This window comes from Schistocerca piceifrons, chromosome 8 (genome assembly GCF_021461385.2).
Source record: "Schistocerca piceifrons isolate TAMUIC-IGC-003096 chromosome 8, iqSchPice1.1, whole genome shotgun sequence".
In the NCBI taxonomy this organism is placed as follows: Eukaryota; Metazoa; Arthropoda; class Insecta; order Orthoptera; family Acrididae; genus Schistocerca; species Schistocerca piceifrons.
This window is the reverse complement of record NC_060145.1, coordinates 255,257,982-255,277,523: the sequence shown is the minus strand read 5'-3', so window position 1 is coordinate 255,277,523 and position 19,542 is coordinate 255,257,982. Positions and strand designations below refer to the sequence as shown.

Below are 19,542 nucleotides of genomic sequence, written 5' to 3'. Positions count from 1 at the left end.
CAGTCATTAGGCTTTTTGTGAAACTTGTGTATTTCAGTGTTTACAATACGTATGCGATGTTTTTATATCCGCCATATTGGAATTGTTTATAGTCGTTTCCGCGGTATTTGTGACGTCATGGGTCAAAGCCGACGGGTAAGATCGGACGCTTCTGTATTTCCAACTAAAGGTAAGACTACAGTGTAGTTGTCCTGTTTGTAGAAGTCGAGCTCCAGTGAAGTGATCTCATTCCGCTAGTGGTGTGCATATTGTGCGTAGTTTGATGTTAGTGTTTGTGACAGGACAAAGTTGATGGTAGATAGTAATTTTTAGTGTGCAGTTAGTGTAGATAAATTAACGTATTTTGTGTGCAAGGGGCAAAACTGTCAGACTTTGTGGTTTAGTAAGCAATTTATGAATATGGTTAAGTTGCATAGGCAACGTCCGAGCAATATGGATACTGAGGAACAACAATTAGTTAGTGCAGGAAATGTGGAACTGGGTACCTCAAGTAGTACTAGTACTCTCTTTGAGGATATAACATGTGAGAATGTGGGGGCAGGGGCACAGGAAGTGGTGCCACCGCCCATTAGTCCTCAAGGGGATGTAGAGAAAGAAGTTGTACCACCACCAGAAAAGCAGGAACCAGAGAGTGGTAATCTGCCTGGTGGGTATTCGCTTCAGGCTATATTAGAGCGCGTGCTGAATTACCAGGCAGAATTTGCGCAACAGCAAGTCGAGCGAGACCGCCAGCAAGCTGAGCGAGATCGTAGGCTAGCAGAAAATTTACTTGCCCAGCAAGCTGAGCGAGATCGCCAGTTAACAGAAAGTTTCCTTGCCCAGCAAGCTGAGCGAGATCGCCGGCAAGCTGAGCGGGACCAGCAACTTGTGCAATCGTTAGAAAACATGAAAAAAGAGTTTGCAGATATGAAACAGAATTATGAGTCGATACCTAAGGCCGTGCAGGAGCTGACTGAACAGGTCAACAACCTGCAAGTAGCAAACACTAGCAGGGTAGACGAAATAGGTGTATTAGCCAATCGAGTAGAAAAGCTAGAAATAGATTCCACGCAGCTTGTAGAGCAGAAGTGGAACGAACAAGCAACTAAAATTGAAACAGAATTCAACTCATGGCTAGAAGTGAAGGAGTGTGAGATTGACAAGAACATTAATTCCAAAGTACAAGCAGCCATAGCAAATAGAGGCTCCGAATCGTTCAGTACCGCAGTGAATAGTCAGGTACAGAACGACGTGCAAACCATCAAACAAATACTCAGTGAGGATATTCCGCAGTGGCAAGTGAATATGAACAAACGGGTATCCGACCTGGAGAAGGGTTTAGCACAAAGCAGAAAACATTTGGAACAGGAACCTCTGTCGCCAACAGCCCATGGTTTTGGCAACGCACAAACTTATACGCGATACAACAATGGGGAATCTGTAGTCGATAATGCGAAGAGCTGTAGCTTTGGTTCGGAGCACACAGCATATGTCCAACGAGCAAAACCATGTAGTTCAAAAATATTAGTGGAAGAAAGTTTAATCAAAAATAGACAATTTCAAACGTTTACTACTGAACGGAAATCAGTACACCCAGTAGTATTCATAAAAAGCTTTAAAAATATCTTGCCCAGTGTGTGGAACGAAACACAGAAAATTCAATACGTAATGTCGTACATTCAAGGTGATGCAGCGTTGTGGGCTACAGAAGTAGCAGACAGCTGCATGACATATGAACAGTTCGAAAGGGCATTTCTATCGAAATATTGGTCGCCTTGTATACAAGAGCGGCTAAGAAAAGAAGTATATAATCCCGAACCGTACTCACCTCGTCTGGGGAATTTGAGACGGTATTTTGAAAAATATATAAACAAAACACGCTACTGGGACGAGCCTATATCACCAAGAGACATAATAAGACTACTAAAATCACATTTACCCATTCATATCAAAGAGAAATTAATACACGTACCAGAAAGCGATATGGAAAACTTCCTGTCTGTTCTAGATTCTATAGACTTGATACAGGAAGACGCAAAATCAGCGTGTGATCACTCGCGGAATAATGGGTCAGGATGTAAACATGACAGAAATAGTAGTGCACAAACCCACAACCATGGAAATGGTGGGGGTGGTAACAAGCGGCAAGAACATCCGCAAAATGGTAGTAATGGTAGAGGCCAGAACGGGTATGGACAAACAACTTATAACAAAAGGTGTCGATTTGACGACCGGTACGAATCTGGAATGTCAGGGACCAACCGCTGGAAAAATGCGCGAGGTCAGTGGCAGAGCAATTATAGTGATAGTAATCGAAATGGGCAGCAAAATCAGCGAAGAAGCCCAGAGCGACAGGGTAATGACCGGTATGACAACAATAGACCACCGCCGCAAAACGCGCCTATTGCGCAGCCGTGGCGGCCGACAAATCAGAGTGTGCATATAGTGGAGGTCGCGGACAATAGCCTTCCAAGTACTTCACAAGTAACTAATTCAACAAACTAGAATCGGCCTCGATATGCTCTCCATCGATGGCCGAGGGATGGAGTGAGAGCAACACGAGTGATAATAATATACCTGGGATACGTATGCTGCGATACAACGATGGTGTCAGTATGGATAAAGATCTACTGAACGAACCACACGAATGTAAGAAAGATAATAACGAAAATGTGCAAGCTATTATCGAAGCGAAAATCAATGATGTTGCAGTGAATATAATCATCGACACAGGTGCCTCAGTAAGTGTAATGAGTATGGAGTTATTTAAGGCACTGGGAGAAGGACATAGCATTCCGACTTTCCCGGTTAATAATTGTAAGGTGTCTGGAGCCATTGGTGCACAGAGCCAATCAGTTAAGTACCAGGTGCAGGTGGAGATTTGTAAGGAGGGCGAAGCCATAGTGAGCTCGTTCCTCGTTGTTAAAGGATTGAAGGTGGCCTGCATTCTGGTAGTAGATTTTCTCCGTGAGAGGGACGCATTGATCGACCTCTCCTTGGGGAAATTAAGCATAGTTAATAGGGGTAGGAGGATTGAGTTATCTATGATGAAATCGAAGGAGGTACTTGTGCCGTGTTGTAATCGAATCAATATCAAGGGTAGGAACCCTTGGGTACTACACCTTGATGATTTGTCACATGCAGCAGACCTCTATTACCCGAATTTAGAGGATCGAAATTTTGAAACAAATGTTGAGGCATTTCAAACCAAAGTGCAGGAATCTGAAGGTTTAAGCGGTAAACAAAAGCAACAGTTGACGCAGCTGCTATCGGAATACACTATGGTATTTACCGACCGACCAGGAATAGTCAAAGGGTACCACTATCACATAGAGGTGATGCCCCACAAAACATACTGTCGCGCAACTTACTCCATCCCTTGGTCAAGGAGGGAATTAGTAGCTAAAGAGATTCGGAAGATGTTAGAGTGGGATATCATTGAGCCCTCCTTCTCTCCATACAGTAGTCCTCTTGTAGCAGTGGCGAAAGCCAATGGAAAAATCAGGCTAGTGTTAGATGCGAGGGACATTAACAAAATTATCATACCTATCCGGACTCGCCCTGAGAATTTAGATGAGCAGATACAAAAATTTCATGGAGCACAGTACTTGACCTCGGTCGATCTGAAAAGTTCATATTGGCAAATTCCCCTTACACCGGAATCCAGGAAGTACACAGCTTTCATATTCGGAGGGCGGAGTTACCAATTCAAGGTACTTCCCTTCGGATTGAATGTGAGTGCTGGAGTGTTTATTACTGCACTAGACACGGTACTGGGTCCAGACTTATTAGAAAAAATCACTGTATATGTTGATGATCTGGTAATCGCTACTGCTACTTGGGACGAACATATGGAATTGTTGCGTAGAGTACTAGAGAGATTTAAGCAAGCAGGTGTGACAGCAAACCTAGAAAAGTCAAAATTTGGACGAAATAAAATTAAATTTTTAGGCCATCTTATTACACCACTTGGTATACGCCCAGACAACAAAAAACTAGAGGCGATCCGAGAATTTCCAAGCCCCCGCACTAAGAGGCAATTGAAAGCGTTCCTTGGGCTCACGTCTTTTTTCAGAAGGTTCGTGCCCAATCAGTTGTTAAATGACGCGTCGCTACTAAATCTGCTACGAAAAAGTGTGCAGTGGGTTTGGACTGACAAATGTCAACAAGCTTTTGAAGCGATTAAAACCGCCCTACTGAATGCAAATATTTTGCAGCACCCAGATCTGTCAAAAGATTTTTGTCTTGCGACGGATTCATGTTCCTATGGCCTGGGAGCGTGCTTATTTCAGTGGGAGGAAGGAAACGACCCGACAACAATAAAGATTATCGGCTTCGCCAGTAGGACTTTAACTAGCTGCGAGAGAGCCTACTCGGCAACCGAACTGGAAGCACTTGCAGTAGTCTGGGCTGTGAAAAAGGTTAATTATTATTTACAAGGGAAGGAGATTAAAGTGTATAGTGACCACCAGGCGTTAAGTTTTTTGATGTCATGCAAACTATTCCATACCAGACTGAGGAGATGGATGCTTGTCTTACAAGAATACCGGATAAAGATTATGTACATAAAAGGCCAAGATAACGTAATAGCGGATGCTCTGTCGCGACTGCCGGTAGGATTACCGGATTTAGCAGAAATGTTAGAGCAATCCGCGGAGTATAAAGTGCTGTTAGTGCGTGACAATACTTACATGAAGGATTTTTTATATATATGTAAAAACATGTGCGGATTACAAAGGGCAGATCCGATGTGGAAAAAAATCATTAATAATATTGAAGAGGGTGTTAACAATAGAGAGGAGCAAGGTTTTAAAATAGTGAACCATATTTTGTATCATAAACTTAATACGAAAGAAGACTGCTGGGCGGTATGTATACCTAACCAGTCGGTAAAAGTTATGATATGGCACACGCACTTGGCATGGGGCCATGTAGGGATTGGAAAGTGTGCAGAGATCATGGCGAGATACTGCTACTTTCCCCGTATGAAACACCAGATTCAGGCAACAGTTAGAACTTGCGTGATATGTCAAAAAGCAAAATATTATAATAGATCCACTAAGTTTGAATTACATCCCATAGTTCCACTCAGGCCGCTTCAAATAGTATCTGTGGATATAGCCGGTCCCTATCCCATGGCCAGAGGAGGTATGAAATATATACTGGCCATGTACGATATTTTTTCCAAATACTTGGCAATTTATTGCATAAAATCAGCTACTGCCAAAACCATGGTCAGGCGGATCAGTCAAGAATACTTGCCTCAAGTGGGAAAACCCGAAGCCATAACGACTGATAATGCTTCTTATTTCACGGGTCGAACTTGGAAAAATTACCTACGGGAACAAAATGTACAGCATATTCTGGTATCCCGGTTCCATCCCGAAGCCAGTCTAGTTGAAAGAGTATTCAGAGAATTGAATAAGTTCCTTAGAATCTACATAGGGAACCGACATACAAAATGGCCAGGGCTAGTACCGAAATTTGTAGAAATACACAATTTAACACCCCATTCAAGTACAGGCTATCCACCGGTAGAGATATTGAATGGATTTAATGAGACACCGAATGAATGGCTCACGCCTTTGCCGAGACTACCAGTCAAGGCAGAAACAAGGGAGGAAAAGATGAAAAAGATATGGAACAGACTAACCAGCTGTGCGGCAAAGAGGAAAAGGAAGTACGACCGAGGTGTAACTAACGAACAGAAATATAATGTAGGAGATCTAGTACTTATTCGTAACCACGCTAAATCCTCAGCCACCTTAAAACAGAATAGTAAGTGGCAATTGCTATATTCAGGGCCTTTTGAAGTAATAAGCGTGCCACACGAATGTAGCTATTTGTTAGCACATCCCCATACGGGGAAGATCAAAGGATTGTATCCACGTAAAGATGTGAAGTTATTTATTCAGTGACATATCACATATAAAGAGTAATAGTTGTAAGAAGATTTTAATTGTGTTTTAGAATATAAGTATGTTAGTATTAAGAAAGAAATTTGTGTGTAATGAAACTTGGAGGAAGTGGATTCAGAAAGTAGGCAATAGCTTACACAGGAAAGATTTTGTTTACAGACAATTAGAGCCATTTAAAAATTATAGGCTCATTAAGCAACGAACAATCTTCTTGTTGATAAAGTGAGGATTAATTTCTTGAATCATTATACAAAGGATTAATTTCTTGAACCATTTTCTATGTGTAGTATGTAAGTGCAATTAATGATGCAATCTAATATAGTAAGGTAATTGTTGTAATTGTATTAGGATAAGGAACCCTGAGAGAGAGAGTCTTGACTAGCCAAACATGGACTCTGTAATATGCAACAATTATGTGATGTTTGCTGCCAGTAGTGATATGAGAACGACACTGGAGCATAAGCTAATCAAAAAACAAGCCCGTTCCGTGGAAAATCCGCTTTGTATATAACAATGCTTCAATTGAAGCCTGTGTACTTGGTACACGCCCTTGAATATTCATTACGCGATACGCGAATTAAGTCAACCAATGTGGAACCTACACTGTAGTCATATAGGAAAAATCATTAAAAATAATGCTAGTGCTAAATGAAGTATTTATTGATCAATATGCCCAAGTCAAGCTGTCATGCACATGGTAAAATCTGTTTGATAGATGGGTGATAACCAGGCAAGCTACACTGATAAGAAAATTAAAAAATTTTACAAAAGGGCTATATACGCCTAGTAACAATATGAAAAGTGTGTTGTGATAAGGTAAAAACAAATAGACGCCATGTAGATGAGAGTGAGTATGCGAAGAACAGTTAAAAGGTATTAAAAAATAAACTGTGTGCATAAACAATGGAGGAAAGGACTGAATATTGTGTGTAGCAGGGACAGAAAATGACTGTTGTATCTGCACCCATATATACGTCGATAAGTCTAGTGTTGAGTGACAGACTGTCCTAGTGCAGTGCTCAACGAACAATAGACAGTGTATAAAAACAGTAGTTATTGATCCGTTCGGAGTCGAGTTAAACGAACATCGCTCGACGGGGACATTTAGTATGTGTGTTACGAAACATTTTCACGTGTTGAAAGACGCTCTGGCAGCGTACCAACTGTGGAGTGAGTGAAAATGTGTAGTACAATGTGCGTGTGACGAACCTTGAATACCAGTGTCACAATGCCACAAGAAACCTGTTATCACGCCAAACCATCCTGTGCATACCAGTGAAGCGACGGCTTACTGAACAATAAACGCTTTTAACAAGTTGCATCTTCTTCCACAGCTAGTAATCTGTGTGCTTAAAGACAGTACACCGTTGTGGAATGCTTGTTTCATGCGCTACAACGGGGAGCCATGCGGAGAAGCCGAGACGAGTGCCGTGCCGCCAGCCAGCCGGTCGCGGTAAACCACTGCCACTCGCCGACATCGGCGAATGGTTCGCCGCGGTTCGCGACTGCTTGGGCGCCACGTCAGCACGACGTCGCTGTTACTGAGAGCCGGTCGTCGAACCCAGCGGCCGTCGGCACGCGGCGTTCCAGACGACGCTACTCGACAATTGCTTCGCGCCGCCAGCTCCGTACAACATTGTTGTCATTCAAATGAACTATCAAATATGTGTTTAATGCACTAACATGAATAGGGTTTAGTGGACACGAAATGACGTGACAAATATTTGTTTTTTTTTTCTTGAGTTATTCAATACGGACTCAAAATATTCATTGGTTCAGTGATATATAGATATAATATGTTTTCGTCATGTTAATGAAGTATACTCGCATGAATGCTAGACATTTTAAACCAATTGTCGCGAGTAAGTGCAAGGACGATTCATGATACTACTGTAAAAATGTGTAATAAGTGACTTTCATTACAATCCAAAACACAAATATTATATGGGTAACAAAGAGACTAAAAGTTTAACATGCTCTCACAAATAGCCTTTGTTATATGTGAACATTGGATAGAATCTGAACTTTTTGTGATCAAACTGGGTATTAAAACAAACCAGACGAGATGACCATGGCTCCGGCGCAGTTTTCCCAGGTTTTCTGATCGCACGTAGCCCGAATGGGGGAGCCAAATAAATGTAATGACCCTGGGACTAGGTTGACGGTCACCTCGCAAAGTGTAAGAACAGTAGAAAAAGTGTAATTAAACCTACAGTGTAAAAGAACTAAGAAGTGTAAGGTGAATGTTCCAACCAAGGTAACAGACAATAACCAAACAGACGTTAGTGGCAGCATATTGCCGAACATTTCCAACGTTAGTCAATTGCTGCCAGGGGGCATTGTAACGTCTAGAGAAACAAAAACAATATATTATGTAGTAGTTAGAGAATTAGATCTATCATATTGTGTCATTGCATAAAATTATGTATTTTTTTTATTATTTATTTCTGAAAACGTCTGCGTCGGCGAGTAATAAAACCGACACAGAAGATAAATGTTAAACAGAGATTAAAAAAGGAACTAGTATATAATACATGTTGAATATGAATGTCTTTGTCGTCTTAATTTGGAAGTTGTGCGAGTAAGATCTCCTGTTGTTGTCGTAGAGAACGCCAATGTAGCATTTTTTTGTCGAGACTAAGCAATGTACGCCATTACGTGTGAATTCACAAAGGTCTGTAATCACTGAGATATTTAAAGGTTTTAATAGAGTTGTTTAAATGAAAACTTGTATTATTTATTGTTAAGCTTGCTTGCATATTATCCCATCCTGTTGAGACATTTTTTCAGTTATATAAATATTATCTGTGGTGCTGAGCTGCGTGGAGAACGAAGAGCCGCTGCCGCGGCGTATTTAAACGACTTACAATATAGTCGAGCATACCGCAAGGAAGCGGTAAAATAATAGTAAAATAATATTATTTCTTTTAGCTCCCAGACTGGCAGCGAAGATCAGCAGATTTTATGATGTGTTGCAGATTGACGCGGGCTGCTGATAGGATATAATTTACAGTGCAAATAATTTAATATACCTTCAGAATCTGATAGGAATCTTGCTGTGCTCTGTTCTGATCTGGCAAACTTTATAGTGACAACGTATTTTTTAATGAGAGTCTCATGTTCTTGGGCTAGTCGTGGTATGAAATAGCATTTTAACGAGAAATAAAATCCACTGCGAACTTGTGTTTTTGAACGATCACACGAACTGTAACATCAGTGTTCATAACAAAGTAATTTCAACTTTTAATCACTATGAAGTAGGGAAGATATATTGATTCTTAGCGTGAGTTGCAGTTACGAAAAATCGTTCCTTAAATTGTAGGCCAGATACAGAACAATAAGACTTCCATATATACATTTTATTCCGCTAAAAGGTAATGATGATAAAGAAAAGCAAAGCACAGCATTGCTAAAAGTATTTCACGTAGCTCTTTTCGTAAATGTGTTGTTACAAAGAGAATAAATAAACCAAAGAGCAACAATTTTACAATCCGCGAGAGAGTTGTACGTGAAAATATATACGACACTGCACCGTTTTTTCATTCTGGTGCCCGTCGTGTGCTTTGTTTATCTCCTGCGGTAAGCACACATTTCCGCGCGGCTGGCTGTACAGTTTGTCTCATAACATTTGGCACGCGAAGATGACTCGTAACACTTTTATGTGAGGTCTGCAGTTTGATTTTAATACTGTTAACAGTTTTCCAACGTCCATGTCGTTGCTGCCAACATTAACACTGTATGAGAGTTCATATGTTCTATAATCACAGTTATAATCAATGTTCATCACTTCTTAAAAGAAAACACAGTTTTTCACGCGTCCAATAGACTTTCATAGTTCTTGTGAAACACGCTGCACTGTCCTGATTGCTGCTAGTGTTTCTCAAACTACACAACAGACAATCCTCTATGTAAATGGTACTTCACAAAATGAATTTTTGTTAATGTGCACATTGTTTCATATTGCAATAACATGATATCACATATCATACACTGTCATATAAAATAAGAGACAAGATGACTGCTATAATATTCTACATTTTTGTGACCATTTGCTTATCATTGAACTATGTAGATACCAGTTCATTTCCATGTTTGATGACATAATTTTATTTGTGTTCATTTGTATTCATTCATTCATATTTTTGTTAGGATTGTTACCAGATCATGGGACAGACGTCGATGTTCGGTTCATCTAACAAGCGGAAAGCTCATAAGAGCAAACGGCAAATATAACCACTTAAAGAAAAATGTCCACAAAACGGTACATCATCGGAAAACGTTCCATGAATAGTGAATGCGGATAGTGACAGCCACGCAACTCACACCTGAGTAACACTCTCTACGTGTGTGCGCTTACATAAGTGAGGTTCATAGAAACATTCTTGATTAATTTACTCTCGTACATGAATAAATATACTATCTAACAATATACATTTTATATTGGGAAATTCTTTATCCTACATAGAAAAGAAAAAAAATATATTTATTGAGATAGGGTCATTTTTCTTTGTCCAGGAGACCAAGTATGAAGCTCTACAATAGGTATTATGGGGATATACTTTCATATCACAAACATAATCTTTGACGATACCTGTTCGATCAATAAATACTTCTGATATTTGGATAACAGTTTTATTAATTGTCCAGCCTGTGAAGAGTCAATGCAAGTTGCTTCTTTCACCTTCTCCTCTATAGTTGCACCGATGTCACTCATGATATTGGGTGCATCATTATTTCGGTTAATATGACACTTCTGTGGGTTATCATATTCTAACACCAACAATTTTTGTTTGGTGACAGATAGATTTAATTCTCTTGTCAACGGAAGGCTCGCACAGAACTCCCGATTGAGCTTCAACGTTATTGGTTGCTACCAGTACTGAAGTACACATGTTTCCCGGGCGAGATCAATTACAGCCTCTCTGTCCCGTAAAAATTCAAGGCCCAGTAACATCGGTATCGATAAGTTTTCCGTTATAGGATCGTGCATATAACGCTATCATTTCCCAAGGAAACTTTAACCTTGTCTGGTTCCTTATAATTTGTGCCTTCTTTCCTAGCGTCCCTATAACTTTGCAATTCGTAACAGGCAAAATCGGCAGTCTTTTTTATTTGCGTTACTTTCTTAAAAAATACACTGATACACTCGCACCTGTGTCGAGGAGGATGATTGCTACACTATTGGTGGTTCCAGTGACACTTGCCTAATATTTTCTTTTTCTTCCCTATGAGGGACGGCAGATTCTTGATAGAATTCGTCCTCTAATTTTATTCCATCCTGATACCTAATCATATTAATTCTGTTCGGAATAGACCTATTGCCCAGATTTTATAGTCTGGTCTCCTGACGAAGGCCTGCATGGACCGAATCTGGTTTGTCGGATTCTTTGTTGCTTGTTTCGTATCCGGTGATACTTCCACAATTCTCATCTTCTCGGTATTAGTAGATGAAGATGGTCTGTTTGGATCCCACGACTGTGAAAACGGACTGTTTGGTACAGGTACAGTCTGTATATAATTTACAGGCTGCCCTTGGTTTGCAAAATTGTAGTGGGGTTGCCAATAACACGGCCCTGGCGGCCGCTGCCATACTGATTGTCATTACGCATATTTTTCGGCCTTTCTTTGTATGGGCTTCCCGATTTGCTATTGCTTCTCTTTTTTTTATTATTTTGATGGTTATTATTTGCATTTTCATTCGGATACTGTCTCTGATTATCATTCGCATGTTGATAATCTCGGCTTCCTTGATGATAATAATTACTGGGATTATCCTGTTTCAGGTGATAATTATCTTTTCCATTGTAATTGTTATTACCATTAAATTTATTTTTATTCTTCTTCGGACTATTTTCGCCCCTAGTACCGTTGTTCCCATTCCAAGAGCTTTTTCCTCTGGAATAGTTGGTATTGGAATTCCCTGTATCTGAACCTTTTCGTACATCTTCCTGGTCCAGGTCTAGTGAGTCTATTACGCACAGAAATTCTGTAAGATTAGTGTCCATAGCATTGAACAGCTTTTTCCTTATGTTAATCCGTAAGCTTGCTTTTAATACTCTCAATAGATAGTGATCAGCGCGTCCCAATACCGAGTCATATTGATGTATTTTTCAAAGTATTTTCGTAGAGATCCCATCTTCGGATTATATACTTCTGCATTGGAAACAATTTTTCTAAGTCCTTCTTGCATCGAAGCTGACCAAAACTGATCAAGAAATGCCCTCTCAAAATCACTGAATGTTTGGCAAGTCTCCGCAACATTTAATGCCCAATGCGATTTCACATCCAAAGTAACTCTAATTTGCAAATATTAATTAACAACACATTACAGTTTCTTACAGACCTCAGTGTTATATCAATCGCTTACAGTCAGTACAATGGTTTGAAGAAGAAGCCTCATTGGTCTACAGTTATCACAGATAACCAAAGATGATTTGTATTGTCTATTTTCCATGAACATTGTCTGAGATATTATTGACACATAAAATTACATTATTACACAAATAATAATTATTTATTATTATTTTTAGTGTCGATGAAGTCCTATTGATTGATAACACGATAATGTTCGATCAGATCTCACAGACAATTCTGCCGTGAAAATTATTCTAAGTAAAATATAGTCGGGGTATTACATGTCTCAATGTAGTTTCCTCAGACAGGTTGTTAACAATTTATCTAGTACATTGCTGTTCCAATGATATGGTAAGTGAAATTCATAAAGTGTAAGAATGATCACGATCAGGAGTGATGCCCGTTTGTGGCGTAAGGCAACTTTGAATGGCTACTCGCTCTTATAACCAGCTGCGAAGGTGACCCTACAGCCCCACGTACTACCTTCACAGAAAAACCCGTACCATATGTGCCAGCATACCAAGTAGCATCATCCTATGATTTGAGTCTTAACAGATACAAATCTTACGTCGGGGACAATCCTACTGTTTGGCTTCTCACTGACAATGAGCTTGAAAAACATTCACGAGAGGTTGATAAGCTTCACACTGACAACATTCGCATGACCAATTCGAAGGAGAATGAAGATTTCTACAATAACGTGGTTGACTGCCATATTTGTGGACAGCCTTTAGACAGAAAAGCGCAAACATCTAGTAGGATCCACCGTCATCTTACGGTGGAGTTTCGTGACGCCGCCCATAACGCATGCAACTGGGAGTATCAATTACCCCGACACATATCCGTCTTTTTTCATAATTTAGCGGGCATAACGCTCACTTTCTTGTTGAGCACTTGGCTAATTTCGGTATGAAGAAGGATTAGGTCAGTTTCCTGCCTGAGAGTGTCACGAAATGCATTTAAGTCTCCAAACGAATGACTCCAAGAATTATGTTTCGCTTTCTCGAATCGCTGCGTTTTGTGCAGGTGCCACTCCAGAATCTTGTTGAAACTCTGTCTCAGTAGGATATGCACACCACCCGAGCTGCAATTCCCGATGAGAAACAGTTTCAACTTGTGACTATGAAGGTTTTTTTTCGTACGAGTAACTGGATAGTATGGCTAAACGCAACGAAACCAGGCTACCCAACGTAACAGCATTCTCCAGCAACCTCACAGGCGATGCCGTATCGGATGTAGAGCATGAGTGTGTTGTAAATTTCTGCCAGGAATTCAACGTCTCCATTTTTTGAGGGTAGGCCTGTGAACAGCTTTACACGGACACAGAAGTGCACTTGTTCACGCCTGCTTTCGATAAAATACGGTGCCTATGGATGACCAAATATTCTCTGGATCCCCCCTTTTACTACGCGGCACTGGATTGTTCTGGGGCACTATACCCAAGAAAATGAAGCGCAGCTTTGAACTACTATTTGATGCTGACAAGCTTCTTTTCTTTGATGGAGGATCAGTGGAGGACTTTCTCAATGTTTCCTATGGAAAGGCAAATAACCCGCGTATGGTTGAGAGGTTCAGTGCATCCCTTGATTCGAGATACATCATGTACTCAGATGTCAATAATCTATAGGGGCATGCCATGCAATAACCACTGGTGATTGGCGAGTTTCGATGGGTGCCTAAATCCGAATAGAAATGATTAGGTGGAAAGGCGAGGGTGCAGTGGTTGATTACGATGTATGAGGTGAATACAGAACTGACATATCTTGTTAGTTTGCATGATGCGCACTCCTTTTTGCCGCTGTGTCTGGAGCAACTAGTTCCATGAGGAGACTCCACCCCAAAGCTGATGACAATGCTCGGGAGTAAGCAGAGATACATTATTCACTATCGTAGTCTCCAGCATTGTCTCAGATCGGGGATGAGGCTGATTAGAAGCATCCAGACTATCTCCTTCAAGCAATCGCCCTGGTTGAAGGATTATATTGATTTGAATGCAACGCTGAAGGCTTTCGCGACGTGCGATTTTGAGAAATAATTTTTTTAAATTAATGAGTAATTCAATTTTCGGCAAAAAATGCAGAATTTGAGGGTACACAGGAATTTTGATTATAACAGTATGGGATGGGCGTTATGTCGAAAGAAAATACATCTCCACACCAAATTTTCATGGCTCACAATATTCAGTACGATCTTTGTTGCTGTGGAAATGGCGAAGATACCACTAGAGTTCACAAAACATCCTTATTTGGTGATGTGCGTACTACACTGCTTTCGTTATGAGTTTGCAGAACGTCATTTCGCTGATCATAAGCTACTTAATATGGATACAGATAGCTTGATCCATATGAAGTAATGAGGTGTCACAGGGAAGAATTCGACATGTCTTCATACAGGGCCAATAATCCATACAGTCGTGATGACTGGGTGTTGTGTGATGTCCTTAGGTTAGTTAGGTTTAAGTAGTTCTAAGTTCTAGGGGACTGATGACCATAGATGTTAAGTCCCATAGTGCTCAGAGCCATTTGAACCATTTTTTGAACCAATCCAAACAGTACCATTCCACAGAACAAGAAGGTTATCGGCTAATGAAAGATGAGGCGAATGGGTCAGTGATTGCGGGATTTATTGTTCTGTGAGTAAAAACGTATGCGTATCGCACATTGGAAGGTGCCAACTAGAGGTGGGTAAGGGTGCGGTTCGTGCAGCATCCAGAGCTCTCTCTATCGCAGACTATTTGCAATGTCTGTACAGCTGTGTTCATGGTGCTCCACTGTAGCTGCAGCATATGATGCAGCAAACTAGTATGCGATCGAGAGGACATGAGGTGTACACCATGCTGCAGTCTGAAGATAACCTTTCACCTCACGACGATAAAAGGGTCATTTGTGATGACAGACAAACTCTCTCATACTCACACTACTCACTTGCTCAGAGAGATGGGCTGGGGGCCCTGACTGAGTGAGAGGGACGGAATTAAACTGGGTATAAATGTTGCAGAATAGTATTACCCTTTTATCATAGTGTAAGTAATTGTGTTTGTTTGTGTGTGTTTGTGTGTGTGTGTGTGTGTGTGTGTGTGTGTGTGTGTGTGTGTGCGAATGTGTATGCTAGTGTGTGTGTGTGTGTGTGTGTGTGTGTGTGTGTGTGTGTGTGTGTGTGTGTGTGTGCATGTGTGTGTTTGTGTATGTGTTGTGTAAATATTTACTTATCCACACAATGTGTATGAGTAATGTGTACTACACACAATGGTTAACATATATCTTGTAAAAAACCTGTGCACTATATTCGTCGATAAGAATAATTGTACTTGTAAAATATCTGCACGCCATGTGCGTCAGCAAAAAAATTATACATCAGAAGTATATATACTCATCTTGCACGTCATGTTGTAGAAAGCTTCTTTTAAGTTTCACCTGCAGCTAGCGTCCTATTCTGATTAGATTTTAACTGTATATGTATATGTACATAGTTCACAGTTCATCAGAATTGTTATTGTATAACAGACGTACCTGCTACTGCAGGGACTGTGAAATTTAGTTGCTGTGTAGAATATAAGCATCTCTCCATGAGATTTTAACGTAGATTTAGATATCTGAAAATTGTGAACATTTGAACTAGTGAACTTTTTTGTTATCGTGTGAAAAAAGTATCTCTCCATGGAATATTACAACCAAATTGTACCTTAAGAACAAAATTGTATCTCAAGAATTAAATTGTGTCTGTGAGAATTGAGTAAAAAGAAAAATTCGGTTCTATATGTCTGTGTTGTTGTTATTTACAAAAACCATATCCCAATTGTATGTATATAAGGGAGGTGCGAGACACAAATAACATTAGTTTTTTACATTGAAGTGAACATCGAAGGCAACAAAATATATAGAATGGTTTCATGCAAATACACCTATCATGCAGCACAAATTGACTTATGGGAGCAGGAGGCATGTGACCATTCTGCTTCCAAAGACATATAGCAAATTATATTATCAGTACTTGAAAAACACAACCGACATAGCATCTGGCAAAGCTGTATGCTATCAAGTGGCCAGCAGGTCGAAATCAAACTATACACAGACTGTGAGGTAAAAATTCACTCATTTTCCATCCAACTTAAAAGTAATTTTACATTTTCATAAGCTGACACTGCACTGTTTTCACACATTTTATTCTTGAGTCGACGAAGAGTAGGGCACCAGTTCAATTCCAGGACTTGAATAGCAGGATACTTGAAGCTTTGACGCATCCATGTGATTTTCTCCTTGCATTTGATGTACATGATGGTATTCACGTGGTCGACCAAACGAAGCAGCGGCACCATACCTATACAGGATACACCAGGATCATCCCAGTGAATTCCGTGGCAGAACTGTGTTAACCTCTTTGCACTCCTTGTTTTCGCACACTTCACATTTTTGAAAGATCTTGGTGTTGCATTGTTTGCTGAGAATGTGTCTATTGTACCAGCTTGTTCCGTGTATGCTATGAATGCAGCAGTTTTAAGCATGAACTGTCTACACTCATTATCATAAAAACCATGAGCGTCTGCAGTGATGTACACATCTTGAGATCCCATTGTGAAATGCTCTTGGTATAGCTCAGCACCTGTTCATTTATACAGCTTGTTGCAGAACACCGGTGAGTGGGTAATATTTAATCACACATGTAGAGCTAGAGCATATGCTGCATTGTGTTCTGGGAAATTTGCTAAGATTCCAGTTCAGCTGCTACATCTATAGGTCCAGATTTAATTATCTCGTTCTGTTTTGAGCAGTCTGTTATGGTGATTGTCACCAGCTCATTGAATTTCCATAGGCTGAGTAGATATCCTTCCTCTTCAGAGTGGGAAGCACAGAACTTTGTATACATATCATGTGCTAGACTGTATACATTTTCATTCCGCTGCAGTTGTAAATCGTCATATGGATAGACTTTGGGATTAGTTAACCTGCAGTTGTCAGATTTGGTGGAACTATTTGCTATGTACCCTCTTCTGTTGCTCTGAAATGCAAGTCTGATCAAACTGGGCATCTCCAATTAAGCAGAGGTTTTAACAGTCCATGTTAGTCTGCTTGCAGTCGGTAGCACTGGGTACTCGAAACCCTCCCATGAGGAGAAAGATAAAGGTAGAAATACATCAGCATTCAGAACTTTTAAAACCTTGACGTGCTGCTCATCCAATATAGTGATGTGTGGTATTTTCCATATTATCACCATATATATATATATATATATATATATATATATATATATATATATATATATATATATGAAGAAACTCCTGGAAGTTCCATCTATACCTACTGTCATTTACTTTCCTTTATGTATCAATAACAAGAGTTTCGTACTATGTTTTATTCCAGCAATCTGTACATGTCTTTATAAAATCATTGAATGAGATGTTGGTTCCTATATGCGTCCAGTAAATGTGTTTTGAATTCAAATTGTCTTGTTTGAAAGCTATAATGAGATTTGCATTATCCTGCACCAACTGTTTCAGGATTCTGGAATACGTTTGACGCAAACAAAATAAGTCAGCACCCATCTGACGACAAAAAGAGAAATATCGTAGAATTTGATCCTGGTTTTCCACAGCAACATTGTCAAACTTGAAAATGGTGTTTGGCTTTACTTTTTTTGGAGGAGAGACTTGACTGCTTTCACTGAATGTAGTGTGTGTTGCACCACTGACACCCTGTAGTATCTTTTGCAGTAACTAGCAGTTGGACTGAAACAGAGTTTTTGAAAACGCACATACATGCTAAAAGTGGACTCCATCCAAGTCTGTTAGCAATGACATAAGAACATTTGTCTTGCCACAGTTGGATGGACCTGCAATTATCACTCATATATTATTGAGTAGAAGTATTCCATTTTTCTTCTTCTTCTGGTATTCTTCCGCAGCATCACACGGCCAGTCACTTACAACAAATTCCTGAAGTTTCACTCACCACGCCATGATACCCACTACATCGGTTTCCGGGGTGAAGTGGGTTTTTATAGAAAATGTCTGTCATCAGCTAACTTTCAGGGTATATGTATACCTGAAAATTTTCATCTATCATTCTACATCTACATCCATACTCCGCAAGCCACCTGATGACGTGTGGTGGATGGTACCTTGAGTACCTCTATCGGTTCTCCCTTCTATTCCAGTCTCGTATTGTTCGTGGAACGAAGGATTGTCGGTATGCTTCTGTGTGGGCTCTAATCTCTCTGATTTATCCTCATGGTCTCTTCGCGAGATATACGTAGGAGGGAGCAATATACCGCTTGACTCCTCGGTGAAGGTATGTTCTCGACACTTCATCAAAACCCCGTACCGAGCTACTGAGCGTCTCTCCTATAGTGTCTTCCACTGGAGTTTATCTATCATCTCTGTGACGCTTTCGCGATTACTAAATGATCCTGTAACGAAGCGCGCTGCTCTCCGTTGGATCTTCTCTATCTCTTCTATCAACCCTATCTGGTACGGATCCCACACTGGTGAGCAGTATTCAAGCAGTGAGCGATAAGTGTACTGTAACCTACTTCCTTTGTTTTCGGATTGCATTTCCTTACGATTCTTCCAATGAATCTCAGTCTGGCATCTGCTTTACCGACAATCAACTTTATACGAACATTCCATTTTAAATCACTCCTAATGCCTACTCCCAGATAATTTATGGAATTAACTGTTTCCAGTTGCTGATCTGCTATATTGTAGATAAGTGATAAAGTATCTTTCTTTCTATGTCTTCGCAGCACATTACACTTGTCTACATTGAGATTCAATTGCCATTCCCTGCACCATGCGTCAATTCGTTGCAGATCCTCTGCATTTCAGTACAATTTTCCATTGTTACAACCTCTCGATATACTACAGCATCATCCGCAAAAAGCCTCAGTGAACTTCTGATGTTATCGAAAAGGTCATTCATGTATATTGTGAATAGCAACGGTCCTACGACACTCCCCTGCGGCACACCTGAAATCACTCTTACTTCGGAAGACTTCTCTCCATTGAGAATGACATGCTGCGTTCTGTTATCTAGGAATTCTTCAATCCAATCACACAATTGGTCTGATATTCCATATCCTCTTACTTTGTTCATTAAACGACTGTGAGGAACTGTATCGAACGCCTTGCGCAAGTCAAGAAACACGGTATCTACCTGGGAACCCGTGTCTATGGCCCTCTGGGTCCTGTGGACGAATAATAAGTCTCCAGAAAAATCATCATACTCGAACATAATACGTGTTCCAAAATTCTACAACTGATCGACGTTAGAGATATAGGTCTATAGTTCTGCAGATT

At 40.3% G+C, this 19,542-nt stretch overlaps 1 protein-coding gene across 1 annotated transcript in view; it reads left to right on the top strand.

Moving 5' to 3' along the window:
• The first annotated feature begins 432 nt into the window (after positions 1 to 432).
• Positions 433 to 19,542, top strand: part of LOC124712251 (transcription activator MSS11-like) — an 88,732-nt gene continuing 69,622 nt past the window's right edge. The window contains exon 1 of the mRNA XM_047242546.1: positions 433 to 1,218. Within this exon, the coding sequence (XP_047098502.1) occupies positions 433 to 1,218 (786 nt within the window). The remainder of the gene's footprint in view (positions 1,219 to 19,542) is intronic.